The sequence below is a fragment of the Xiphophorus couchianus genome, chromosome 12 (assembly GCF_001444195.1).
Source record: "Xiphophorus couchianus chromosome 12, X_couchianus-1.0, whole genome shotgun sequence".
Lineage (NCBI taxonomy): Eukaryota > Metazoa > Chordata > Actinopteri > Cyprinodontiformes > Poeciliidae > Xiphophorus > Xiphophorus couchianus.
Genome location: NC_040239.1, coordinates 4820862 through 4848483, shown reverse-complemented (window position 1 = coordinate 4848483; position 27622 = coordinate 4820862). Strand labels below are relative to the sequence as shown.

General features: G+C 38.4%; 1 protein-coding gene across 1 annotated transcript; it reads left to right on the top strand.

Annotated features, from left to right (window-relative positions):
• The first annotated feature begins 9 nt into the window (after positions 1–9).
• eeig1a (estrogen-induced osteoclastogenesis regulator 1a) lies at positions 10–26674 on the top strand. The gene is made up of 12 exons (XM_028033659.1): positions 10–179; positions 266–561; positions 14133–14253; positions 15000–15029; positions 16697–16813; positions 17874–17920; positions 18645–18799; positions 20357–20467; positions 21554–21749; positions 22647–22768; positions 23833–23902; positions 24347–26674. Exons 2-12 carry the CDS (start codon positions 419–421, stop codon positions 24390–24392), a joined length of 1158 nt encoding a protein of 385 aa, XP_027889460.1. The 5' UTR covers positions 10–179; positions 266–418; the 3' UTR covers positions 24393–26674.
• Positions 26675–27622: the final 948 nt, after the last annotated feature.

Below are 27622 nucleotides of genomic sequence, written 5' to 3'. Positions count from 1 at the left end.
ATTCTGAAAGATTCCAACCGGAAGTTAGATAGCACCCGCTGTCAGTTTAATTGATGCTGCAGCTAACAGCAAAGTTGTCTTCGGAACCGCAAAGAAAGGCGGACTGGGTCTTCTTTTCTGACATTTCAATGTTGTCGACCTTCTGCTGGTGGTTTTCACAGAGGTCGAGATGAATCTAGGTGAGTTTTTCCCCTCCCTCACCTTCACGAACGTTTCCTCCGTGTCCGTAAACCGTTATTAACAGTTTGACTTGATTTGTTTCCAGATTTAAGCGCTGAATCCCGTCTGAACGAGAAGAAACAGCGGAGTTCGCCTGCAAAATCCCTTTAAAAGCGTCAGCGATTTGTTTTTAGCTTCGTCTGTTTTTACCAGCGGTTCGGTTAGTCGTCGGTTTTAAGCGAGTTTACGCCGTGAAATCATGGCGTTCTTCGTGAAAAAGAAGAAATTCAAGTTTCAGACCCAGCTGACCCTGGAGGAGCTGACCGCTGTGCCTTTTGTCAACGGGGTTCTGTTCTGCAAACTGCGGCTGCTGGACGGAGACTTTGTCGCCACTTCTTCCAGGTACAAAAAACAGTCAGAATAAAGCTGCAAAATGGCTTTTAATTGCTTAAATAATAGCATTTAAAAGTCATGTTACACTTTCAGATTTAGTTTTAATTAATTTTTGGAGGAATTCTGTGAATTATACACACCTGCTTTGAGTTTTTTTTTAATTATTGAAATGTCTCCCCTAATCAGTTTATTTTGTCTTTTTTGTTCTGGAAACTTCATAAGAGTTCGCATATAGGCTGCTGGGCCAACTTAACCTCTGCATTGACATTCAATTTAATTAAACAATGCTTTATTTATCCGAAGCAAAAGTTAACTCAATCAAGTACCTTGGTGATGATCTCCTGTAGCAGTCTGTCATGCAGCGAGTCTGAAGAGGCTTATTATTGAAGACTGATGTTGCATGCGAACAGATAAATATCTGGGAGCAGAGATTATATTTCAGAATAGAAATATCTTTTTTTTTGTCCTACACTGGGGAAATTCAGGTGTAACAAGAACAAAGTGAGAGAATCGAGGCATGTAGATTCACAAAAAACTGAAAGTATAAATGTATATATTAAAAAACTAAGTTAAGAATAACATACTGTACAAAAATACAACATAAAATACTGCAGTTATCCAAAATGGTGCACTTTGTTCCAAAGGAATGTGCAACTGAGTAGGATAATAGTATAAAATGTAAAAAAAAAAAAAAAAATCAATAGACTATTTAAAATAAGTAAAAATAAATCTTTTCAAACGGTAATATTACAGTAACATGTTCTGGTTCAACAACATGAGTCGTTGGCAAGCACAGTTCTCAGTTCCTAGCTTGCTAGTACTGTTATGATGTCCTTGTCTATTTATTAAATATTTTGCTGTTGCTCCTAAGAAAATAGTTACAAACAAAAACGCTGCAAACTTTGGCCCAACTAGTTATTAGGGTTAGTTAGTGATCACACATTTAACATACTTTTCTTCGGTCTAATATTTACCTTTGTTTGATCTGAAGCAAAGAAATCACAAAGGGGCGAACATGTTTTTTCTCAATCTCCTGAGACTTCTTTACAAATTATATGTTGAGCCAAAAATGAAATTTGTTGCCATTTGTAGCAGAGAATTATATCTTCTTTACCATCCTGTTCATTTTGTGGTGGCAAGATAAATGTGGATCCTCATCCAGCCTTTTTCATCACAGTTCCAGGTTTTTTTAATTACTGCTGTGATTGTGTGTATATTTACGTTTACTCAAGTTGTTTTTTTTTCTTTTCTTCTTGTGGTCCTTTCCTCACTTGTAATCAGCAGAAGAAAGTCTTGAAAGACATGGTTTCTTGTTTTTTCCCCTCTGAAGAGTGGCTAAAACAGGAAAATGTCATATTTAGTCATTTAAAAATGACTAGTCACTAATCAACTTGAAAAAGTAAAACATGCATGTAAAAATGCCTTATAAGAATGATCAGTTTTGCCAAAAATTATTTTGTTAAAAAAACACAATATAAATAATCAAGCTTTTGAATCTTCTTAAATTTTCAGTGAAATTAGGCCACTGCAATAGAAACTGAAGCTTATAGGGGTGACAATAAAGTGAGAAAAGCTGCATTGTTTGTTTCTTATTAATATTATCCAAGAATACAGACACCGAGTTGTTATCAAAAAGGTGACACTAGCTGCAGGATTGTCTGGTTTTAAGTTTTCTTCCTTCCTCTAAAAGCTCAGTTTGAGTTTTGTTTGCAGATTGTTGAGTTTCTGCAGCTCAGGCCGTCAATCGGAGAACATTTACCTTTTGAGTCATGTTTAATCGCAGGGTGTAGCCACGTTAAGCCACTTCTCTGAGTCTCTGCGCTGGAACCTTTCATGATCGTCCAGACTAAACTCAGCTAAACTCGGCTCATAAGATCTGTGTTTACAAGCTTTTAACCTCCACTGAGATTAGCCAGATTGGGAAGATGACTCTCAGCTGGCCGATTCAGATCTTCCTCTGACAAGTTCCCAACATCAAAGGTCCTCGCCTTTGATTCCCGATATCGGATTTATTGCCTGGAAATATGTTTGCTCTGCATCTTTTCACTGATAAAGTGACAGACTGATGCACTGGAGACTGTTTAATGTTTGCAGTCTGGCTCCTCAGGAAGCACAAGCACAGTTATAAAATCCGTAAACCATCGTCCCAAACAACTTCAAGCTGCAGAAGTGTCAATGTCAAACTCGTTTTTATTTTATGCCCAATCAGTGGAAATAAAAAGTAAAAACTGGATAAAACAGGAGGTCATGCCACTAACTTGGTAGTATTTCACATATTTAAAACAAAAACAAATCAATGATTATTATAGACAATTATCAATATTGCTTATATTGTGTAAACCAAGAGAAAATGAATCAATTAAATTTCAGATTTTCATGTCATGTGTTGGCTGGTTTCAGAGACTAAATCTGGCTTAAATATTTACCACCAGAAGCTGCAGTTTCATCAGCTCTTCGAATAACTTCACATCTTTTTCCACCCAACCAAACTGCGTCTGTGCATGTGGTGTCAGAAGTCGTCCTCCTTTCTCCTGGTTATGTAACGGCTCTGATTTCCCGCCCTCCCGTCTCCGTTATCATCTCTGCTTCGGAAAACAAGGCGCTCTCAGAGGAGCGAGGGACGGCACAGGGAGGCTCGTACGTAGATTAGGGTTATGTCACTGATCTGACAAACGTGGTCTTTGTACGACGGGCCTTGTTCTTGCCGTGGGTCGCGAATCGGGACCGGCGATCGACCGGGCTATGAAAGAGGGTCACATGTTGGGAATGTGACTGACTGGTTCTCAGGGAAAGTTTTGTTTGGCTCCTCTGATCTCAGCCATCAGTGCCACTCACTTCAGATAACGCAGCTGCTGCAGGAAAACACTCCAGATAATCCAACCGCACTCTTCCTCATTGGTTTTTAATATTTGTATCTTTGCCAGAGCTCTGAGGAAATGAGCAATAAGTCAGTGTAAAGAATCTGTGAATCTCCTGTTGTATCTGTGGATGGTACATAAAGGAGTAATAATCTGATTTTGGTTCTCACTTTAAGTGATCGGAGCAGGAAAGTGCTTCTGAAAATTTGTTTCCCTTTATGGCCTGAAACATTGTTGTACATCTGTAACATTTATACATGAAACAGAAATAAATCAATCTAGCGCCGCTGACAGACATATCACAATATAAGCCTTTCATATCAGTCAATATCAATAATTGATTAGCTTTTCTTTTATATATCTGAAATACTACCAAACTAGTGACACGATCGTTCCTGTTTTTTCCCAAAGTCTTCGCTCCATGCCATTTCTTTTTTTATTTTTAAGCAGTTATAATCAACAGCGGCAAAACCTTAAACTGCTGCTGCACCAATTACTCAACAGGTTGTTGCTAGGTAACCAAAGAGTAAGTGAGTTGCTAGGTAACCAAAAAGTGAGTTGATTCCACCAACCTGGCTTAGCTGGTAGTTAGAGGTTGAGCCTTACCTCTGCCTACATCTCCCAGAATGCTGTGGGGTTCTATTGTGACAGGAAGGATCTCTGTCTCTTGACTGCCATGACATACTAACATGTCAATTTCTGAGCACTGGAGGTGATATGTCTCAGCAATATGTCCTGGATGACACCATCAGTTGTTGACAAACACTGCTAATCCACCTCGTTTGCTTTTGCTGCTCTTTAAATCTGCCTTGTCGTATGGGTAGAAAACCGACTCCTTTGTTGCATTCAGATTTAATCTTTTTATAGACTTCTGTTCATGAGGCATTGCTTTTTAGGTCAATTATTCCCTCTGGTTTTGGATTTTGTGCAGCTGTAAGGGGTTCTGCTCTTTTATTTATTTTTGCACTTTCAGACAGTAACCATGGCAACAAGGGTTTCTTTTACACCTGGTTGCAGCTGATTAGCATCTCATAAGCTCAGATAATGCCACCAAAAAGCAGAGAAAGGAGGAAGAAGTTCAAATCAACTCTTCCATCCATCACGATCTACAACGACTCTTTGAAGATACCTGGAGGATATTAGTTCTGACAATGTTTAATTTCCCTTTGGAATAAATGAAGTATTTGGTAATTAAATTGCATTAACATGTGCTGGTGGTATTAAGCTTAGCTTGCGCCAGGTTCACTGGTTAAACAAAAAGTCAGTTTGTTCTCAGATTTAATTAGATTTTTTTTTATTTCATTCACTCATTAATAAATATGAGAAGTTCATGTAACTACTAAAAGAAATAATGAATGAAAAAGAGCAGAGAGAAGTCTAAACTAATATCTGCCCCTTATTAACATAAAAATAAAATTAGCTATTCAACTTAGATCATTACAAACATATTTCAAATACACAACAAAACATCAGCTCATTTATCGAAACATTGCTTCATCATAATCATTTTAAATTTTCATTTAAAAGCAGAGATTTAGGATATTTTATCTCACTTTCAAGATTGTTCCATAAACTGACACCTTTAATATCAATCATTGTGTTGTGAATCAAATTTATTATTATTTTTTTAAATTTCAGTTCCTTGTAAGTTGTATTTCCTTTTCTCTGTACAAATCTATTTTGAATTTTGCTTGGTAAAAGTTTTTATGCACTTTGTACATAAATTGCAAAATATTGTACTCCATCAGAACATGAAGTTTCAATAAGTTTAACTGTGAAAAGGTTCATCTTTAGATGTGGGGGAAACAATTGTGACTTTATCCAAGTTTTCATTTTGTCGTACTGCGTATTGAATGTTGACGTCTCTGCTCCATATTCTTAACTGAACCCTCTTCCATCTTTTTGGTCTGTTGAGTTAAAAGAATTTGAAAGTAGATTTTGCTCCGCATGGAAAACATTTTAAAACTGAAGTTATCAGACATTTATCAACACAGGAAGGAGTCCGTTGCATCCAGACGGGCACGTTGCCCAGCTGAAAATGTGTTTTCATTGTGTGCAGCTTTAAAAACAGATGGCCTCCATCTTGATTTGGCAGAAATTGGGCTCTGCTGTGACAGCGTCTTTCCATTGTCAGCACTGCTTTTCTATTTGTCACACATTGAATGTTACATTTCGAACATTTTATAGCTTGGCTTTTTATTCTTGTTGATTCTTTACATCTCAACACTGAACAGTAATGTGCGGCTCAGCTTGGCTATGGGAGGTATTTTTCTCTGGATCGGGGTTTATCGTGTTTGATGTGGAGACGAAATAAGAGCCAAGGATTTTTTATTGATGAAGTTTTATAAAGAACAGGAATGTTGGAATGCTTAGGAGAGGGAACGGTTGAGTTTTAAGAGGGTGAGCACAGAAAGTGAAGATCTCAGAAGTGTGTTCACCCAAATTTAAAAGTCTGTCTTTTTTGTGGCGTAAAGGCTAACCGTCAATAAAATCATCCTAAAACTTGTTTCCCATATTTTATGTGCAGTATCTACTGCGAAAAACAACCGAATCCTTCAGTCAGAGATGGCAGAGAGATGCAAAAATCTAAAAAGATCTTATTGTACCAAGGTCCCAGTCAGGAGAAGTCTACCAAAAAATGCACAGTATTCTTCATGAAATACTTCAGTGAAGACTTATCATTATTTGGGCATTTTTTTCAATGTGGAGGAAATAACATTTGGTTTTGATCCAAACCAAATGAGTGTTTTCTAGAAAGTTGAAGATGGATTAAATTTTTCAGCAGCACCATGACTCCAAGTAGACTTCTAAATCTGCAACAAAATAAAAGGTTTGGAATGGCCGAGCCAGAAATAAGTCTAACAGAAAATCTGTTGGGTCACTTGAAGAAGAATGTGGATAAGATGTTGAATTGGAGAAACTTTGCAAGGTGGATCGACCAAATAATGATGATGGACTCTGACAAAAGCAGACTGAATGGTAGCATCAAACCAAAAGGTATTTTAATAAAGTAGTGGATCAGGGCTGTAAAAATCTTGTTTTTTTATGCTGATATGAAATAAAGACATATGGCTGGGTTCTTTCCCAGAAGGTATCAGCTCCCTGAGTCGGAGCGGTTTTTAGGTAATGTGAGTATTTCCAATGTTGTTGATTTGAAATGTTGGAAGTTTTACAATATTAGTATTCAAGTAAATTAACATTGAATTTATTATTTTTAAGTTGCTGCTCCAGTTGTGGGTTGCTTTCCGGTTACGTTTGTCGGGTTTGTTTCCCGGCAGCTCGTTCAGGATGTGCTTCTTAGGAGCCTCAGCAGTGTAGTGAACTTCTGGGTGGAGTTGGCACAGTGTCCGGACCGTCTACTGTTGACCTTTTGGGAAAATTTAAAGCGTCTCTTCCCCTCCATCTGCAAAACACAGTGGGGAAGGTTTTGGTCTTGTTGGATGTGAGCTTCTACCAATGGTATTTATAAAAAGCTGACATTTTGTCTTTTTTTGTCATAATACAGTAAGAAAAATTAATCAGTTTGTGTTCTTTAGAGTCTTTGTATGAACCTCAATGGATCAACTCTGTACCTTTTTAAGTTTTGGAGGTTTGGCACAACATTTCTGAGGTTTCAATCCTGTTTTAGTGAGTCAGTGGAAACAATCAGGAAGCCATCCCTGGAGGTCTTTTGTCCCTTGCAGTGTTAGATTGCAGGAAAAAAGAATCACTTTTTCCAAAGTCTCCAGACATAATCGAGTTTGTGCTTTAGTCCTGTGAGACGAGGAATGGGGCTCATAATGAAAAGCAGGAAGGATCCCAGAAAGGGAGCGAGAGTTTGTCAGGGATCAACCGGGACGATCCGCTTTTTCAGCAGCTGTTTCCTGTTTTCATCAGACTTTTCCAGTTGTTAGTGTTTTGATGGGACGTGAGGGAAGGTGAGCGGGTTGTTTTGGACTGGACCCGGCTGGTGCCTGAGCAGGTAATCAAAATGGACTTCCTTCCACACTGCAGCTTCCCAGGGAAACTGATTGTTAATACTGCTCCTCTCCGTGTTTGTATTTCTGCTTTGGATGAAACGTAGGAGACGCTTCCTCTGAAGAAACCTCAAAATCTTGATTTAGGTTCTGATGAGATGGAAAAACTTTAGATGGTCTCTCTTTTATTCATCAGACTAGCTGCATTCCCATCTCAGATGTGTGCAAAACCTAGAGCTGGACAAAATGGCTGAAAAACGTATAGATAATTACTCATTAATTTTCTGTTTTAAATATTTGGAATACTGCCAAACTAGTGGCAAGTTTTCTTTCCTCTTTTATCCACCCTTTTCACTCCACACTTTTTTATTTTTAAGCTGTCATGAAGCACAGTGGCAAAAATCTAAACAACAATATTATTGTTTATCACAATTTTTTGAGACAATTTCTCGGTGAGCTAAATTTGTCATCCTGACTGGCCCAGCGATGGCCACTAAGTCTGAAAGGAGTGTTGCGTTCAGTGGTTCACCCTGTAACGTTTGGGAACATCCTGACTCCTCTCCCGTCCTGACGTCACCATCCCCACTGCGGGATCTCTGCGCTCTGCTCTCGGGTCGTTTATCTGAGCTCCCAACGCGACCCGACCCAGCCGCGGCCTTCCAAAGCAGCCAGGATGGTAGATAAGGATCCCATACCGCCTGGCTGCTGACATGATGAGTCATCACATGCTGGGGTCCAACTTGGGGCCATCAGTCGTCACGGACAGCATGTTTACTTATCGCTCATTCAGGACGGGGTTTAGTTTATCTTTTTCAGGCTGATCAGAGGGAAGAGAGTTCATTTCTGTTGAATATTCTGTTGGTTTTAGACTTTTTCCTCCTGGTTCAAATGAAGCAAACCTCTGATAGATGGAGCACAGACCTATTTACCAAAGCCTGTCGGTCCAGATTAAAGATGTTTGGTGTCAGGGAGGTCAAAATAAACATGAATCCGGGAACTCAGGGGTGTCCAAAATGTGGCCCGGGTCCATTTGTGGCCCACTGAAGGATTTTGGGCGGCCCCAACATCAGTTCTAGAAATGAGCAAATCTGGTCTGCAAGCGTAAGTGGTGGATGCAGATATAGGCCTGTCATGGAAACACATTTTGCTGGATGATTAATTGTGATAAGCGATAATATTGTTGTTTTGACAACATTTTCAAGTAATATAACGGTAATGGTATAGTAATGCAAGAACGCATCCTCAATGATCAATAAACTTTAAATTCTAATGAACATTTACCACTGGACCTGAAAGACATGCCAAATGTCCAAAATAAATAGACAAAACGACAGAAACGACAAATAAAATGATTTATGAAGTTTCTGTAAGCAAAGTTGTTTTTTGGGAAATGGAGCTGGTTGAGACCAAAGCGTCAAACTGAAGACTTTTGTCATCCAATTTTTGGTGAAAAAGAAAGAAAAGAGAAAAAATTATAAATCATTCAAATGGAGATTATTCAGTTTGTTTAAATTTATAATGCTTTTTCAGGCAGTACGTTTTGTATTCGATTTTTAGCGAGAGACCCAGTCAAAGTTGCTCAGCTCCTTATTAGTGAACTTGCATCCCTCATATTTTTGAACTATGCCACTGGTGAAGATTTTCCTCACTAAAGCTTTTCCAGGAAGGAGTTTATATTAACGTGGGTCTCCATGGTGCCTGCCGTTCTGACAGAAGATGCAGAAACTAATTTAAGTTGCTGTCATGATTTCCATGAATCACACAAAGATCAGAAAATAACAACCAACAAAACAAAATGCCATTCGGGAGACTAGGAGAGAGAACAAACTAGCAGTTAAGCCACCATGAAGGGACAGACAAGACTTTGTTTCCTAAAGTTTTTCTGTAAAATTCAGGGTTTGTAGCTGCATGTTTGGGCTCTGGGTGGATCAGTAGAAGCCTTAATCCTAATCCTTGTCTCTCCCACCACTTCCTGACTAATTTCGGTTCAGCAAAAGCCAAAAAATTCTTTACAAAATAAATTAGTTGCATGTCAGACCTCGTCCTTCTTCACCATTCTTCCAACATTGCTATTATCGTGTTAGCTCTCAAAATAAACACTTGCCTCAAATCATTTTGTTTTGTGCTTTCAGGTAAATTTGCCTCTGTAAATATTTTCGTTTTGATGAGTTAGAGCTCACTCACTGCTGCAGTTCTGATTTGCTTTCCTGTATTACTCATTGAAGGGAATTTCCATTTCCATATATTCATGACGGACTGAGGAAGTCCTCCCTCATCCTCTTCCTCAGTGATTAACCCCACAGTCAACATAAAGACAACCGTGAGAGGAAAAGCCTGGATTTAAATCTGCCAATTTAAAATTTTATCTCTTCTTACAGTCAAAGCAACATAACTAGTTCAGTGCAGAACTGCTCATTCATTCGCTGCCGTTTTCTAGCCAGAAAAATTTAAATAACTTCTCATAACTTTGGTATCAAGAGTTAAGTGAATCAACATAATCAGAGGAGAAAGTAATAATCTTTAAGAATTTGTCTGAATCTGCGATGATGGAGAAAACTGTAGAAACTGAAAAAAGAAACGACACATTAGGTGTTGCATTCGTTTCATTTCACTGAGAAATTTGCGTCGTATTTTTAAATCTGCTCCAGTAGCGCCGGTGTTTCTGGTATTTGAATTAATACACTTTATGGTGTACAAGAAGCTAAACATGCAGCTACATTTTATTATTCTTGGTGTAGATATGTTAAAAAGCTTTTATTGCGGTAGTATAATTTCACAAGAAAATGTTTGAATAATTCAAGCTGTAGTGTGTTTTGTTTAGTTTCTGGGGGGAAAGCATCAGCTGAATTTCTGTTGGCACAGTAACTGATTTCATAATTTACTTTTTTTAAAGTTAATCTGAGTTTCTAGGAACTACAGACTGGTTAAACATGACTTCTTGTTTCCCAGGGGTATAAATATGGTGTGACACAGAGGTCAGTTTCTTTTAGTCAGTTGACACTAACTGGACAAGGGGTCATATTTAACTTGGCACCACACAGTTGGGGGTGAGTAAGGCAGCTAAAACAAGTCTCAGAAGTGCATTGTGGAGGAACTAGAGCATCTTGGAGACACCAAGTCTCCACAACAACCATTAGCTGTTCTATCATGCAAAATTTACATTTCACACATTTTTGTACTTCCATTTGGGATTCTACTGCTTCTAAAAACAAACCAAGAGCTTAAAATATACATCCAGACTGCTTTTGGCAACAAGTTAATGTTTTATGGTGTGTGAAAAATGAGCCACTTCAAAAACCTTCTGAATGTAACATCACAAGTCAGCAAGCACTGCCCGTTATCTAGCAATCCCAGCAGAGCTCCGCCATAACCTAGCAACCCAGCAGAGCCCCAGAACATTTGGTCAGCTGGTTTTACCACTGCATTCGGTGTACAATGGCTGCTGGAAAAGACGAGTGTTTTGCTATTGACTTGCCATTTAGAAACCACTTGCTGCATTCTTGTTTGTTGTGCAGGAGGCTCCACTTCTGCTTGTCAAAGATTTACAGTTGTACGATTGCCTATATGCTTGCAGCCATTTTCACATGTGAGTGTAAATGTTGAGTTGGGGGTGTGGTCAGCAGCAGCTGATTTGGATTTAAAGTAACAAGAGGCCCTTAAACAGCTCATTCTGATCTGATCAGACAAAAATCTGATTTTCCAAGAATAATTATTGTGCAAAAAATGTAGCGAACATATTCGGTATAACCCATAGATGTTTCCCAGCCTGTTCAAAGAAGCATAGTAGGTCAACTTTAACCATTGACATCCTAGGCCAGATTCACCTTAAACCTCTGACTGCACAACTGCTGGTAAATGTTTCACCACAATCTACTCTGATGTTAAAAGCAGAGAGCAGAATTAAGGGTGGCAAACAGCTGAAAAATAAAGGGTCGGTGTGAAGGGTCTCCTCCTCTTCCTCAGAGCTGCTGGCAGCTCGTCGATGGATTTCAGCGTGAGGTTTCCATGGAGCCTGAACAAAGCCATCTGGACTGAGGAATGTGTTTCGGGAACGCTCTGGCGTACACGATGCGGAGGAGCGAAAGCGTGGGGTCCTGATAAGACCTGGGAGTGTGTGCACGCGCGTGTGTGTGTGCTGTTGGGTTTTAACTTCTCAGAAACTCGCTTCTTTCCCGGGAACAACGGATCATCAAACAGCCTCCTAAATGAGGGAAATTACACGTCCTTGTATCTTAACAGGCCTGTTTTAGATTTGAGCTTTTGTTTTGGGGCTTATTTTGGTTTTAATTTGTGTATACCCAGACTTTAGTTCGTTTCATTTAAAAATGAAGATTAAAAAATCTCATGGATCTTTTTATAAATGACAAAAGCATGTGCTCTTAGAGAACCACAGCTCCAGAAAACAATTAAAAGAACTGAAAGACAAAAATAAGCCTGCATCCTATCATGATTACGTTTCCTTCCTCTGGCAGGCTGAGATGACAATAACCTGGAGTACATTTCCTCAAGTCAAGTTCTGCAATGAACCGTCTGTAACGTAAAAACCAGACGTGCAAAACGGTTTTTATGAGTAAAATCTCCTCTTCTGATTGACAGATCTGCTCTTATAAAATCTAAGGCATTTAAATGTGGCTCATGATTCAGCTGTGATGCATGACTGGTTAAAAAAGTGAGGGAAGAGCAGAAATGAGGAGGTAAAAATCAGTGCTTGTTGTTGGAGAGCTTTGGGGATAATGAATAACTTGAAGGGGGAAGGGCGTGTTTAGAGCAGCTGCTGCTGCAGAGCAGCTCAGCCTGTTCATAACAACTTTCAATAGAAGAACCTCGACAGGACGAGGTTTCACTCAGCACGTCTTAATGCTCAGTTACCATATTTTTGCTGAAGTCTGGTTGTTTTATGCATGGTTGATCACACTACTAATTAAACCCAGCAGCAATCAGACTTCTGTGAGAACCGTTTACGTCCCCAAAGCGGCTCAAATGCACAGAAGAAGAACATTGACGTCACACAGCAGCGCATTGTTTACAAAAGTACTGATAGATGGAGCAGTTTATAGCCTGATTTTAAAGTTATTCAGCAATGGGAGCCAACAGCATCATAACAACTAGGAGGAAGCTAAGAAAAAGAAATCACAACTCCTAGTAACGGCGTTTTGTAGAGCACTGACTGCAGCGTCTGCAGAGGAGTCTGTTTGGATGTGAAGTCAGACCCAAGAGTGGTTGGATTATGGTGTGATGCGCTTCAATGACACAAACGTCTTTTATAAGTTCATAATTATAATTTTCAGCCGTTGTTTACGTCCAAATTTACCGCATTTTTCTGGTGTAGAATTATGATGCGTCTCTCACGTCAATGACATAAAAGTCAGATGAAATGCAGCACAACACTTTAAAAACAGTGGGATGCAAACAGTGGATTTGTATTGCATTTGTCTGTTGAGTGAATATAGTTACAGTTATTCTAAAAGTTGCAGTCTGTCAGGTGCATGTATGATGTTGTTCCCCATTTATTTGAAGTTTCTGTTTAGATTTTTAGCTTTCATCCTCCCACAAATGAAGCCGACTTCAGTGGAAATTTGTGTGACACGTAGTTTGAGAGAGAATTTTTCATTTCAGACTGTCTTCTTGGCAAAAATTAGTTTACATTTATACTTTATCTTTTTAATCTTTGAAGTTATTAGTGTTTTAGAGAAATTTTCAGCTATTCATAATCCACTGTCCTTCTTTAACCCTTATGAATATCCGAGGTCCACTGAATATTATTGGATTGTTATTGAGTGATTGGTGATTTATGGATCCCAAATGGATTCTGTTTGTCTTGTGCAATGATGTGAGATCAGATTTGTTGTTATCAGTTGTGACTTGGTTCTGTATAAATAAACTAATGGTAATTTAATTTTTACGTTTTTCATCCACTTTCCTAGGATTTTTAATCAAGAATTAGGATGTTTTCCACTGTTTTCAATAGAATATTCTAGGGACATTAAATTATCTTATTATTTTAGTTGTTTTGCCTTTGAACTTTCTGTCAAAATCTACAGAATGTGATCAATAACATTCATTTGCTGTAGTTTTGATTTAGTTCTGTTCAACTCTTTGTTTTTCTTTAACGTGTTTTTTCACTTTGTGTAAAGGATTAGTGACCAGCTGTAAGCATGTAGACTTACTGCTAATTAAAACACGTTTTTTCCTGGTTTGGCTTTAAATGTTCAGGTTAAGCTGAGTAAACACCAGGTTTCCAGAGATTAATTTTGTTCTTGCTTTGAAGATATCAGGTGGCAGAAAATCAAATTTCCGTGTTGTTCCACGTGTCACATTTTCCACTCTGCTCGTAAGGATCCAGAGCTGCTGCAGCGGTTTGCAGGACCTGCTGATCAGATTGGTTGTTGTTTTCAGGAAGGTTTGTTTTCACACAGATTGACCACTTCCTGGCTATCATGATGAAATGCTGTCGCTGACAGGCTTTTCTCACGAGGGTTGTACAAATCAGTGTACCCTGGATCCATGACAAAGGTCACAAGGTCACAAATCTCCACTTTTTAGAGTGTTTTAAATAATAAACTATATTTTATGTTTATGAGCTGTTGGTCTCAGCTCCATCATGGCTTAATTTTCCAGTTAACCTCCTGATTATTCCCAGAGGGGAGTCACTGACCCGTTGGCGATTACAGGAAGAATTTAAGCGTTCGTGTTTGTTTGATAGAGATAGAAGAGATGTGCTGAAAACGGTTCCTAAAACGTTTTTGTTCTTTTTCCTTTCTGACAGAGAGGAAGTTCATGAGAACTGTGTCCGCTGGAGGAAGAGGTTCACCTTTGTGTCGAAAATGAGCGCCAACCCTCACACCGGGGTGCTGGATCCGTCCGTCTGCAGGGTGTCCGTCAGGAAGGTACGACCCACAACGTCAAGAGTGAGACGATTTCTCACCTGGTGTTTTACTTTAGAGGGAGATTCACGTCAGTGAGGGACGATTTTATGGGCAGCTAGCTGAGCCCTGCTAGATTACACACTGTGTACTGTGGATTTGTACATCATATATACAGTATATATACTGTATATATATATATATATATATATATATATATATATATCTATGATCCATCCATACAGCCTTCCATTTATGTACTCATATTTTATGTCCTTATTTACTGATTTATTCATCATCTCACCTCCTTACTTGTATATTCACTTGTTTTTTACTGACTTATTAAATTGACTTATTTACTTAACTACACTGTTCTTTGTTTTGCTCCATTTCTATCCTTTTACTTATTCATTTAGTTCCTGTCTTGCTTACGTCAGAAACAGGAGTTTTGACTCTGTGAATTTATTGTAGATGTTCTGCTGCTCGGTCTGCTGGAACATTGTGTTGACTTTCAGTCGGTAACAGCAGGTTTGGATCTATTTAGGCAAATGTTTCAGAGACACTTTAGTGCAGATGCTAAATCTTTCAACCTGCTCATTAAACTCCACAGCAGGAATCGAGAGAGTGTGTGTGTGCGTGTGTGTGTGTGCGTGTGTGTGTGTGGTCTCAGCCTTTCATTTGATCTATTTGATTGAAGGCCTGTAATTGGAGGCTGACTTAATCAGAACTAAATCCCTGGGTTCATTACTGCCTTCCTGTTTTCCCTGCAGGAACTGAAAGGAGGAAAAGCATATTCAAAGGTAAGAGTTCCTGTCTGCCTTCTATAAACGCATAGAAACAGTTACAGATGGGCCCGTGTCCCCTCCTGTAAACCTTACTGTCATGTCACATAAATATTAGCATTTCTCGCTGCGCTTTCACGAGTTAAACCTCCTGCTTGGTACTAACATGAATCAAAAACCTTTCTGCCTTGGACTCACGCTTGCCTGGAAGCTGGGAAAACATCCTGGCAGCTCCTCTCTGAGCGTGACGCCTCCCAACAGATGAGTCGCGTCTCATGAATGCAGCAAGGTCGATCCCCGCCTGGACCTAAACTCATGCCGATTCCTGGATGATGTTGCATGACAGGAACCGCTTCCTCTGTTTCTGCCCGTTCTCCTTTTGGATTTCCTTTAGTTAAATTTACTCCACTTCCCTCCTTAGAGGTTGCACCTATGAAAACAGAAGCTCTGCTAAAGAAGGGGAAACCTGGGGAACGAAGAATGGGAACGATCAACTTTAGCCCAGTTGATTGGAAAAAACAGAACATGCAGCGTGGATAACAGGCTGATTCCACCTGGCATGTTGAAGTTGAGGTCGAGCAGATGAGGGTCTTATCTGAGGTATTTGTGTCAACGCTGGAATTTAGAAACTCCTGACCTACACTTCAGAGGTCAGAGGTTTTAAACCGAGCAGCAAGCGTCACATTCTTGGCTCGTGAGAACTTTGACAGGACAGGATTTATCCGGCAGAAAACAGTGAGGTGGAGGAGCAGATTGGGCTTTATCATCGGGATGAAAACTGGGCTGTGAAATTAAAATTTTTATAAGACTTGAGATTTTTTTAGTAATCCAAGATACATCAGCATCTGCTGATGTTAGTAATTTTTTTTAACCTATCGATATAAGTAAAATTAGGCTGATAATTAAATATGTTTTAGGAGCCAGTTTTATCTCTTAATACCTAAATTTACATCCAGTTGTACCAAAACTTTACTTGTGATTTTTTTGGTCAATCAGATGTGAAATTTATTTGAATTTTGCAGCTACATTAGTATAATGTGGGTATGATGCTAATTAGATTTACTTGGCACTTAAGGAATGAAAGGCTTTTCATATCCAATAAGTTGATTATTTTATTGATATTGCTAACGCTCAAACAAGAATTTGAAATTGAGTCAAAATATAAGTTGACACAACCACTATTTTTTCATTATTAATGTTTAAAATTTCATATAGAAGCGACATATCGAGTCGTGACTCACCCCAACAGCTGCTTTTCTTCTTCTACTGCAGATTAAATACGACATGACAGGCGCTGTCCTCACTGCTTCAGGCTCTCACCAGATTATGTTATGCAAACCAGACACTGTAAATGCTTTGAAGGGAAATTAGTCTCTTCACTTAGTCTGAGCAGGAAAGTAACATGTTCCTACTTAATTCCAGATTTAGCATAAAAAGTGACAAAGTTCTACCTTTTAAAGACATCTTCAACGTTAAAAATAAACTGACGTGGTTCTTTTCGCTCCCTGCCATAAACTAAAACTAGAAGCGTTGCTGTTAACAAAGTGAAATTACTCTGGCTGCTAAACACTGGGTGTCACAGGATTCTCCTGTTTTCTCAGCGTGTGTCTAAAATAGATGGCAGCGAAAGCCTCCATTAGTGAATCTAGATTTAACCGAGTCCAAACTTCTCTTCCTCTCCTCAGCTGGGCTTCACAGACCTCAACATGGCCGAGTTCGCCGGTTCCGGCTCCACGGTGCGCTGCTGTCTGCTGGAGGGATACGACACCAAGAACACGCGGCAGGACAACTCCATCCTGAAGGCAAGATGGCGGACGGACGGCATGAAAACCGAGCCTGTATAAAACATTACGGCTTCGTTTATAGTCGCCAGTTTGAACAGGAGCCAGTTTAATCTCTACCATGTCAAACTGATGAAAGAGCTCAGTCTGGACGGGTTTTCTAGACCAGGCATGTGAAGGTTTTTTTATTTAGAGGGCCTGAACACGCCTGATTATAAAGATAAAATGCCTTGGCAACATTCGTTGGGATTTTATGCGTTAAACCACGTGTCTGTTAAAGCTGCAGTACGTAACTTTTATAAATTTTTTAATATATTTGTTAAAATTATTAGCCCACGGCAGATGATTGATGAAAAAAATCAAGCTTATTTTTCTTCTCCCAGTGTTCCCAGAACTAACTAGCATTAGCATCGATGGAACTAGTTGTAATAGGAGGTGAGCATGAGAGTGATTGACAGCGCTAAGACCCTCCTCCTGCCTCTGATTGGTTGTTTCTGACTGTGTGGTATATTTCTGTAGTTAGCATAGCCACCGATGATGGCAGATAAATGGTTTTCCTGTATCACCAAGTTGTTTTTCTACCATTAAAAAATGTTTTGGTTTTTTTATCATTCAGCACCAATCTAAAATTAGTCAGAAAAAGTTTGTATTGTTCATTTTAGTCTTTAATAGATTTTAAAATTAGTTTAACTTCCTAAATATTTTGTAGGATGAAAACCAGAAATTGTATTGAAGCAGTTAGATGGTCTCCATCCATTCAGGGAGGAGTCTGGGGCTCTGCAGCGCCACCTAGAGATCACCAGTACACTCTGCTTCAAAGCCAGTCCAGTCACATGAGCTTAATGCATGTTCATGTTTATTCTACAGTTTCACTTTCTTTGACTAGACCATTTTGTCTTCTGCTAAGAAACGTATTTCTATTCTACAAAAAAGCACAAAACTACATGAACTGATGAATAGAAAAATAAATTTTAGCTTGACAAAATGATTTAAAAACAACTTTTATGAAGTCAGGAAAGTGAAATGGAAGAAGTTTCTTTATCTGAACTGTTGTCTTTTGTTACGTTTTTGCACCTTACAGGTAATCATTGGAATGACTCTTCTTTCTGGAGATCCGTGCTTCAAAACGTAAGTAGGAGCATAAATTCAGTTTTTCTCTGAAGAGACTAAGTAATGATACAAATCCTTTCTGCAACCTTTTTAAATTAAAATTTTAAAATCATTGAGTCCATTTAGGTGATATTTCTACTGTTACCCCTCCAGGTGTATCTAAAGCATTTACAGAACTTGTTGGTTCTGCTGACGGCCTTCATTAATCTAATCACAGATTACATCAGGCGGCCTGCGGAAAATAACCTGCAAATTTTATGGTTTTATATCTATTTTTACAGTTACTAACAAGAATTTACCTGAAATTAAACTTAAGTTGCTCATTTCTCTCTCAGAAATGTATTTTGTTGATTGAAGCACCAATTCATCAGTCATCCTGTGAATCCAGTTAAAGAATCAAATCAGTCCAGATGTTGATGTTTTTAATTATTTAAGAGCAGAAATGGTTTCTGGCTCTGGTTCTTACTGGGTCTGTTCTGGCCGAACACCTCAGTAACATCTGATCCAGTGTGAGTGGAGTGTAGCAAAATGAAGACATTTCAATTTTCTGATATTTCTTCTGGTTCTTTTTTCAGGATTTAAAGGCAACAATCAGATTTTCCTTTTTAAACCCGTATAATCTGAAGCATGTGCTGAAACAATGACTAATTTTTTCCTTCGTATCTGTTGAGGCGCAGCAGCTCCCTCTGCTCCTTTAATCTGTTCCAGGCTGATAAAGCTGTTTTGTTTTTCCCCTCTGCAGCGCTCCAAGCACAGCAAAGTCCATCTCCATCCCCGGACGGGAACACACCCTGCAGCTGGACTGCAAGGGGGAGGGGACGGCCGAGGGAACTGGGCCAGCTGGAGGGGTTTCTTTGGGCCGGGCCTCCAAGCCTCGGCCTTCCATCATCAGCTCGGGTGGGAGTCGCTCCTCAAAGCAGAGAAACGACTGTTTACAGCTGGGTTTCACTCTGACATGGAGTTCAATAGAGAAGAAGCATAGTTACTATAAGCAAAGGTCATCAGAGTTGACCTGAGCGAGCAAAGTAACAAAAACTGAAATTGAGAAAACATTTCCGAAATGTTTAATGGAGAAAAACTAGAACTATATCATGTATTTATAAAACAAACCAAAACGTACTGAAATTATAGATGTAATATCCTTCATTTTGTGTTTATGAATCTCTTTATTAACTTTTCGATCAGTTGACATCAGCTGCCGGCAAATTACGGCACTCCGTAATCCATGATAATAATCCGTAAACGCTCGTCTGCAAAATGGCGTCAGCAAAAAGCAAAAGTTGGGCTAAAACGGCAGAGTCAGTTATTGTTCATCAATAATTTACTACATTTTCAGGAAATTGTGTCTTCTTTTGAGTATTCATTCTGAAATAAATTTAAACATAATCACAACTCAATGCTTTGACCTTCTTGAATTCTCCACCTACAAGGTAAGAAGGATGAAAAAAACTATGACTAACACTAGTAAACCTGATCTAAAACTAAATAATTTTAAATTAATAGTAGCTAATGAAAACTGGAACCTGTCCATGCAGGTCTTATCTTTGTCTCTCAGTCTTTGGATGGGCTTTACTTGTTGTTCTTCTGTACAATGACTGATTGAAGTAAAAACTAGCAAACACACTCCAAACACTAATTTAAATTAACTCAACTAGACAAACAAAAAGTCACAAAGAAATTAAACTAAACTATAATGAAAAATCCAAAACTATTATAACCCTGGTGTAAACAAAGCTTTGGTAGAAGATGCAGAAATGTTTTGTTTACGTTGAGAAAAGCATCATCAATATCCTACACATGGCAGGCTGAGTGGCTGCGTCAACCTTTTCATTATTTTCAACTTCTAAACTTAACTAAAGAATGTATTTAATCTGAAACTTTTTTATTAACTGCACATTAAATCTAAAACCTGTTTTATTCTCAGGATTTAGATGTTTAACTCAGGATTTTAGCTTGCAGAGATTTTTTAAGGGATTTGAGTTTAATGATCAAATTTCCTCTTGGATTAGCATTTGGTTGCATTAGCATATACTGTGTGTGTATATATATATAGATAGATAGATATAGATAGATATAGATGAGGTTTATTAAACAAGGTTTTTGTGTTTATTAGGCATGTCAGGTCAGTGAATATATTTAAAAACTCTGCTTCTTTCCCCAAATTATTTAAAATCTGAAAATGATGCAGAGAGGATATAAAAGCCTTTAAAATGGAGTTAAAAACTAGAATTTTTAGCTTGTTGTGGAAAAGAAAGAGGAATCTGTCTCTGTTTAAGATTTAAACCTTCTTGTATTGAAGTCAAACGGTACTTAAAAGTTTTATAGTGAACAGAGTAATTATTTTAACGAGTTGGGTAGAACCGGGCCGGTTCTCAGCCTGGGTTCTGCATCCCTGAGGCTGATCGCTTGTTGTTCCCACCTACACTGAGCTGACCGATCCGTTTGCTCCTTCAGGCCTGCTGGACGACTCCGAGCTGAACCAGAACCAGTCCGGTCCAGGAGAAGTCTTCCAGTCTGGTCATTCTCGTAACTCCAGCTACGCCAGCCAGCAGAGCAAAATCTCAGGTAGGAAACCCACCAGCAGGTCCGATGCCTCGGTTCTGTTCTTAAATACTGGACTTCCTGAAGAACCTGGAAACTTCCTGTAGAGTCTGAAAGGCAGAAAATGTGTAAAAGGTCTGGATTATTTAAAAAACCACTGAATTTCTAAAAACAAAGTACTTTTATTTACCTTTTTACATATTTATGAATATGTAAACTATACCGCTCCATCTTTGATTTCTCATCAGTTTCAAATTATTGAATTACCATTTCAAAATCCACAAATAAATGTTATTTTACTACTTTTTTGTGTTTCTAAACATTAAATACAATTTTTAAACTTTGTATAGTGGAAATGACACCAAACATTGAACAACCGTAATGTTGTATTTAACGCAGATGCAGATCCTTTGCTACAAATGACAACAAAGTGAAATTACTCTCACTGGGAAACTATCTACTTTCTTGCATTGTAGATAATAAAATGTTTATTTTCTTATTTAGGTTGAAGTGGCCGATGTTGTTCGCTGTAAAAGACGACAAAGTTTTTGCTGAATTCTGACGAATTTCAGTGCGTTTCAACGGATCTGAGATTTGCATTAGAGTACAAATGTCTCAAAAATTCTTAAAGCTGAAACATAAAATGTTTTGATAAATAAATTGTTGAATTCAGTTGAAGTATGCAGAACTAGGTAAGTACAGAAAAATGTATGGAAGATGGAAAAATAAAGAGAAAGATGATAAAAAATATCGTCTTAATGCTGTTGGAACATTTGTGAGGGTAGAAAAAAATTCAGCAAAATTTAATTTTAATCAGTGTAGAATAATGTAATTAACCCACCATGTCACTAAATTAAAAACTTAGATTAAATATTCCAGCTCTCCTCCCACTTGTTTAATGTATTTTTTCTTTCCGTAATGTTTTTATGGTGTTTTACGTGTCTAAAAAAATTTGAGACATTATGCAAGATGTTTATAATGTGAACAATTTTGTATTATGTCTTGATAAACCAACAAAAAAAATATTGGACATAAAAATAAACCCCGCTCAACTTAAACCGTTAACTTAAATCTCCTGGTCTAATTTGTTGTGCTTCTGCCGTCCTGCAGGCTACAGCACCGAGCACTCCTGCTCCTCCAGCCTGTCGGACCTCACGCATCGCAGGAACACCTCGACAGGAAGCAGCGCCTCCGGAGGCCTCTGCTTCACCGCCGACCCGCCACCAGAGGGCGACAAGGATGCTGGACGTCCGGAGAGACCCCCTCGACCCCCACGGCCCGTTCTGCCCCCGAACCGACCCTTGAGGTACTGACTCAGAGAAGAGTCCTAAAAGCAGATAAAACAAGGGGACGCTTGATTAACATTTTAATTAACTCTGGTTATTGGACGTTTTTCCCATCGTGAATCCTAAGCGCTGCAATAAACCGTCTTTGATGGACGAGGAACGTGAATCCTCCCAAAATGTCTTCCAACAGATTTTTTTTTTCCTGGTTCAGTTAAATAAAAAGACATTTATTTGCATTATAAAGCAGAGATGCACGAAATACTGGAAGTTTATAGTCATAATTAGTTCTGCAACTAACGATTAATTTTGTAATGCATAGAATTGGCACGTTCCGCAGAGTTTTCATTTAACCACTTAAACCTTCATATACGATGTTAGAAATACATTTAAAAAATGCAAATTATCAAATAATGTAGTTCCGTTTTTATTGTCTAAAATACAATAACATGGCATGCCTTTAGATTACGCCTTTAGATTACGCTTGATCATTTGTAGCTAAAGATGCTTCAGCAGCTAAAAACAAAACTCCTAGCATCAACATGTGGAACAGCTGGACTTGACATCATACAGTGTAGCGCTGATCTGGTGATTATTGTTTGGATTAACTGATAAGTATTTGGTGCTTAGTAGATTTATTTTTATTTTTTTTCAGAATCTGAACCAGGGGAAGCTAAAATGCCACTTGAAGAGCTTTGGGTAGAAAATATTTAGACAAAGCTGTTTTTTAATGTTTTTTTTTTATGAAATTCAAAATGTATATTTGTTTTTTGCAGTTTTGGCTTAATTAATTCTCTGTGTTGTTTTTTCAGCAAATGCCCCTTTTTAGTGTCTAAATACTCCAGTAAATGTTTATTCAATTACTAAATTAGTTAGCTAGCTAGCGGCTGCGGCCTCATGGTGTTTGTTCTGTACTTCAGGAGGAAGCAGGACTCGGTGGAGAGCCACCCCACCTGGGTCAACGACACCCGCATCAATGCCGACGACATCGTGGAGAAAATTGTCCAAAGTCAAAACTTTGCAGATATCAACAACACCGAAGGTAAAGAGGCAGCGTTTCTCTGGTTGGAGCCTCAGAGGAGTTTCAGCAGCGTTTGCAACACAGTTTAATCTTTCCACACCATCACCGGAGGGTTTTAGATACGAGAGCGTGTGCCAAATGTCACAACTCTGATGAAACTCAAACTTTCAACCCGCAGAACTCCGCCTGTTGCAAGACTTCTCAAACAAAAGTCATCCAGTTTGATCCAGTCCAGTCTGGGCTTAGCATGGATGACTGCAGATATAAAATAATGGCTCCATTTTAACTAAAACCTCTGATTTTAAACTCTGTGAGGAAGGTTTAAATCTAAAAATGTATGAAAGCACAGAGCGGATACTTTCTACATATACTCAGTGTTTTTTATTTCCAGATAAGTTGTCTGATTCATTCCTCCAAATGCTCATCCAGATCATCTCGAGACACGATTGATGTGTGTTGAGCCTGATTCTTCAAGTTTTTCTTGAGATGAACTCGTTTTCTCGAGAAAACCATCTGGAAATTATCCCAAGAAAATCATTGGGAAAAGGTTTATGCAAAAATGTTCTTCCTCTTGTCACTTTTCTATGAAAACCAGAGTTGGTTTCACTGGATTTTATTTAGAGGCATCAAAGTAAGGGGAACTGAGTACAAATGGCCACTAAACATGGAATGTCTTTTTTTTCTAAATTTATTTGGTTTTTAACAAATTGTGCAGGCATATGACTCTCATTACATTGTACATATAAAGCAGGCTGTACTACTTTCTTTATAATCTAAAGGTATGAACTAGATGAGCAGCCTCTTAACAGAAATATGGAACGTTTTTAATTGTAAGACTATAAAAAATAAACTTCATGACCTTTTCACTTCAGTATTTACTTTAGCAAACTGCTCCAGGTGTCTGAACACGTTAGCAGGGTAGTAAATGTAGTAAATGCGTCGTTACGTGTAAAACATGTTGGTTGCAGCCTTCAGTGACGCAACAGAAACTCATCAGAGAGAAATGAAAGCTTTAGAAAAGCCACAGCAGTGAAATATGCTAATACCAGTTTCCCTGCTGGTCTCTGTCTGTTTCTGGCCTCCAGACAGCAACCTGCGCCTGTTCGTCAGCAGAGACGGAACCACGGCGCTCAGCAGCATCCGACTGGGAAACAGGTGACACTTCCTGCTCTCCACTCCTCACTCTTTCACTTCACAACCACCAGAAAGCAGATCCAGCAGAGGGCGCGGCTGAAGCTGCGCGGCTGAAGCTGAACTGATGGCAGTTTCTTTAACTTCTAGGTTCAGTTGTTCTGGTTTCTTTGTGTTTCGTAACTATGCAAGTGTCCGTCCGTCAGCTCTTTTGTCCAGCCATGCATACATTCATAAATAAAATGACTAAAATAATAAAAAATCTCATTCAAATTAACTGACATCTGAGAAATGTATGGATTTCTGACTTGTAAAATGTTGAATGTGGATGTTTTTTCTGTATTTTCTATATTTTTCTTTCCCTCTTTTGATTTAAAATCCCAGTGTTGACTCCAGCAGAAACCTCAGGGCTTTAACCCGCTCCTTCACAGATTCTCATTCTGTTTGTGTTTCTGTTTTTGTCTTCAGGGTTTCTGCCGGCGGCTACGAGCCGGTGGTGATCGAGAGCCACTAACCGGCCACCTGCTGTCTCACTGGTTTTACTGGAGCTTCAGCTGGTCTGACGCCATGAGAGGAAAGCCTACGTCCGTTTGCACTTTATGTCCAGTTTGTTGCAGCGTTGGCCTGCGCTCTGTTAAAGCTGTATCTTTGTGATGTTGAAGGGAATGCACAAAATGCTCCTCACTGTGTGTGAATATGTTGCAGGGATTTCCAATGAAGACGTTCAGAGGTTTCAGATATCATCCATTTTGTCTGCAGCTTGTTGTTAAAACTGAAAGACGATAAATAAGATCAGAAAATGTCAAGAGAGGAACAATCGACTGTTTAACAGAATAGGAAAAAAACAGCCACCAAAATAGTTTGTTTCCTGTCGACAGGAAAACTTTCTCTAATTTTTTGTGTTTAATAAATCAGGAGTGCAGCTCTGTGACCCGATCAAAGGTCAGACAAAAAGCTCAATCCGCAGATTTAAAACTGACAGTTCAGCGTTTTTCCAGCGATTTCTCCTCGCTTTGGTCAGGAAACCTTGTTGCTTTTCTTGCAGCCGAAACGTTGCCACTATGTTTCCTACAGCGGAGTGTCAGGGCCATCGTAGAAAAGAAAAAAAGAGTAAATTTTTGTCACAAAACTGACAAGTTTTTAGAATAAGCTCAAACATTTTCTAGCGATTAGTCTCAAAATTTCAGTTTTTTTCTAGCAAAAATTCAGCTTTCAAACTCTGAAATTTTTAGATTGATCTCAGAAATTTTCTTTTAATTTTTTTTTTGAAAATGTTAGTTTTTTGGCAGAAAGTTGCTCCTTTTTTCTGTCTACAATGGCTCTACTACTAATCATCTACTTGAATCAATGGGGAAAGGCTTGAATCACCTCTCCTGAATCTCTACATTTATTTCTGGTTTCTTTGTAGCCTCAAACACTCGGCAGCGTCTTCGATTTCTCCTAAATGTCAGTGACGTTCCTCTAAAGTCCTCGCTGCTAATTGGTAATCCTGCTGGTTTGGGTTCCAGATTTAAAGCTGAGCAGCAGCGTTTCACTGAAACAGAATCAAAAATACTTTGACTCGGTGTCCCACTTCCAACACTAAAAGTGAAACTAAAAGTTTAGGATAAACGGGGATGTTTTCCTCCCTGTCGATCAGGGGAATCTGTGCCTTTAAGTTTTCTCTCTAATGAGCCAAAAGCATCATGAGAGCAGCTGTAGGATTTGTGCTCATGATGGTGAGGAGAGAAATATTCAGTTTGTTTTTTTTTTCCACTCGCTGCTTTGTTTCCATGAAGGATTAACCAGAAGAAATCGGTTCTGCCCGGCTGGACGAACCGCTTTTCTTTGGGTCCAGCTGCAGAGAAACGTCTCCTCTGGAGAATTTTCTGTTCAGCTCTTTGCTGCCCCCTGGTGGGGCTACGGCGTGTTTACTGTGTCGTTTACGTGGATTTACCGTGAACAAACGTGACTGAAACAGGAAAGCTGGAGTACATGTGTCACTGAAGGCTCCAAACAGAAAGGAAGTGATCATTCTCGGGACCAGCTGGCTGGGTTCGGGTTCTTCGCTTCTTTTCTTGCAAATTATCTGAAAATGGTAACAAATGTTAACTTTTAGTTTGTTTTGAGGATTAGAATCCACGTTTTCTTATTGTTACAAAGTATTCTTTAAAGCTCACACTCGTAACGTTTCTAAGTGAGAAAATGTTTTTTCAAAAGCTCATACAACAAAACAATGCCGCCATCTTTTCTAAAGGTTTCCAAGTGAAGATTTTTCATGTTTTCTTCTCTTCTTCTGATTTTTAGAATTTAAAAAACGACTTGCAAGTCTCCCTGAAGCCGTTAAATCTTATACTCTAGAGAAAAGTTGGGTTTTAATCCTCGTTATCTGACCCGTTCAGTTTCCTCACTCCAGTGCAGCTCGTCTGTCCAGCGTCGCATGCTAAAGAATCACACCGTTATCTTTTCTCACGTTTTGGGGATGAACCACTGAAAGTTTAGTCTCTTTGGGTTTACATCACCGCCTCGTTTTATTTTCTTTTAAAGCATTTATTTAAATATTTTTAGTTTTTTTTCCCTCTGGAGGTTGTTATAAGCTATGCACACACATCGCCTCCCTGAGCTTTTGTTTTTTAGTTCAGTTAATCTAACAAAGGATTTTATTATTACTAATTTAGTTTGACTTAAACTTGATAGAAAACACAGTTGGAACTGAACTTCCAGTTTCCAAATAGTTTATTATTTTCCTTTGTATTTTTTCCTCCAACATATATTTGCGCAGAAATTACATATAAACAATAAAAATGCTAATCTGAATTTATGTCTCGTTGTTTTTCTTGAAATCTCACTGATTTGTTGTTTGCTGTAATATTTGAAAGTATTTTTTAAAATCACAATATTAACAAAATAGAAAAAAAAAAAGTTGGTTTTGAATTTAAAAATCTGCAGATGTGACTCGGAAACTACGGAAGAGGATAAGAGCCGCTGAAAATAAATTCGGACTTTTTTTCTCAGGATTCTGACAAAATAAAATCAGAATAATGTGAAAAAGTACATTTTGAGCAAAAAGTTAATTTTGAGAAAAAGTCAAAATTCTGAAGAAAACTCATTATTTTTTCCCAGTGGCTCTAATCCTCTTCTTTAAGAAACTTCTAACAATAATTTAGAAAAATAAATAAAAACCTGATATTTTGAGTTCTGACCAGCTACCAGCAGAGGGCGCTATACACAAGGCTAGGTTCTCTGTGAAATTGGTAAAAATCCATCATAAATTTTAACATTTGATCTGTAGTCATGTTTTTGTTTTTCTTTAGAAAAAGAACTGAACATACACAGAAGAATATGGTTGGTTGCCTTAAACTTGTATAAAGATAAAATAAATTTAGTTTGTTATTAAGAAAAGTTTATTAAATGCACTAATCATGTTGCTGTTTCATTGGGGATTTTTTTAAACGCATACATCCTCTGGGGAAATTGGCACAAAATTTGTGATAATGATCAAAAGCATTAAAACTAAGTAGCATATATTATAGTAATGGAGCTAAATAAGATGATAAAATAGTAACAATCTGAGTCCAGTTTGGTATTTGAAGCGAGATTAAAAGCAGACATAAAAATGTGCTAGTCTTTTTTTTTTATTGCAGAAATTAAAAACGAACAAAAAAAATCCTAAAAACAAATTCTAATCTTAAAATACAAACTGTTCATCTTTAAATAACCACACCTTTTTCATTATTTTTCGGTTCCAAACACAGTGACCTAAAT

Coding starts and splice junctions, on each gene's coding strand:
- eeig1a (XM_028033659.1), top strand. CDS start 419: ATGGCGTTCTTCGTGAAAAAGAAGAAATTCAAGTTTCAGACCCAGCTG. Junction 17,921..18,644: donor GGAGATCCGTGCTTCAAAAC/GTAAGTAGGAGC, acceptor TCCCCTCTGCAG/CGCTCCAAGCACAGCAAAGT. Junction 21,750..22,646: donor CCCCCGAACCGACCCTTGAG/GTACTGACTCAG, acceptor TCTGTACTTCAG/GAGGAAGCAGGACTCGGTGG.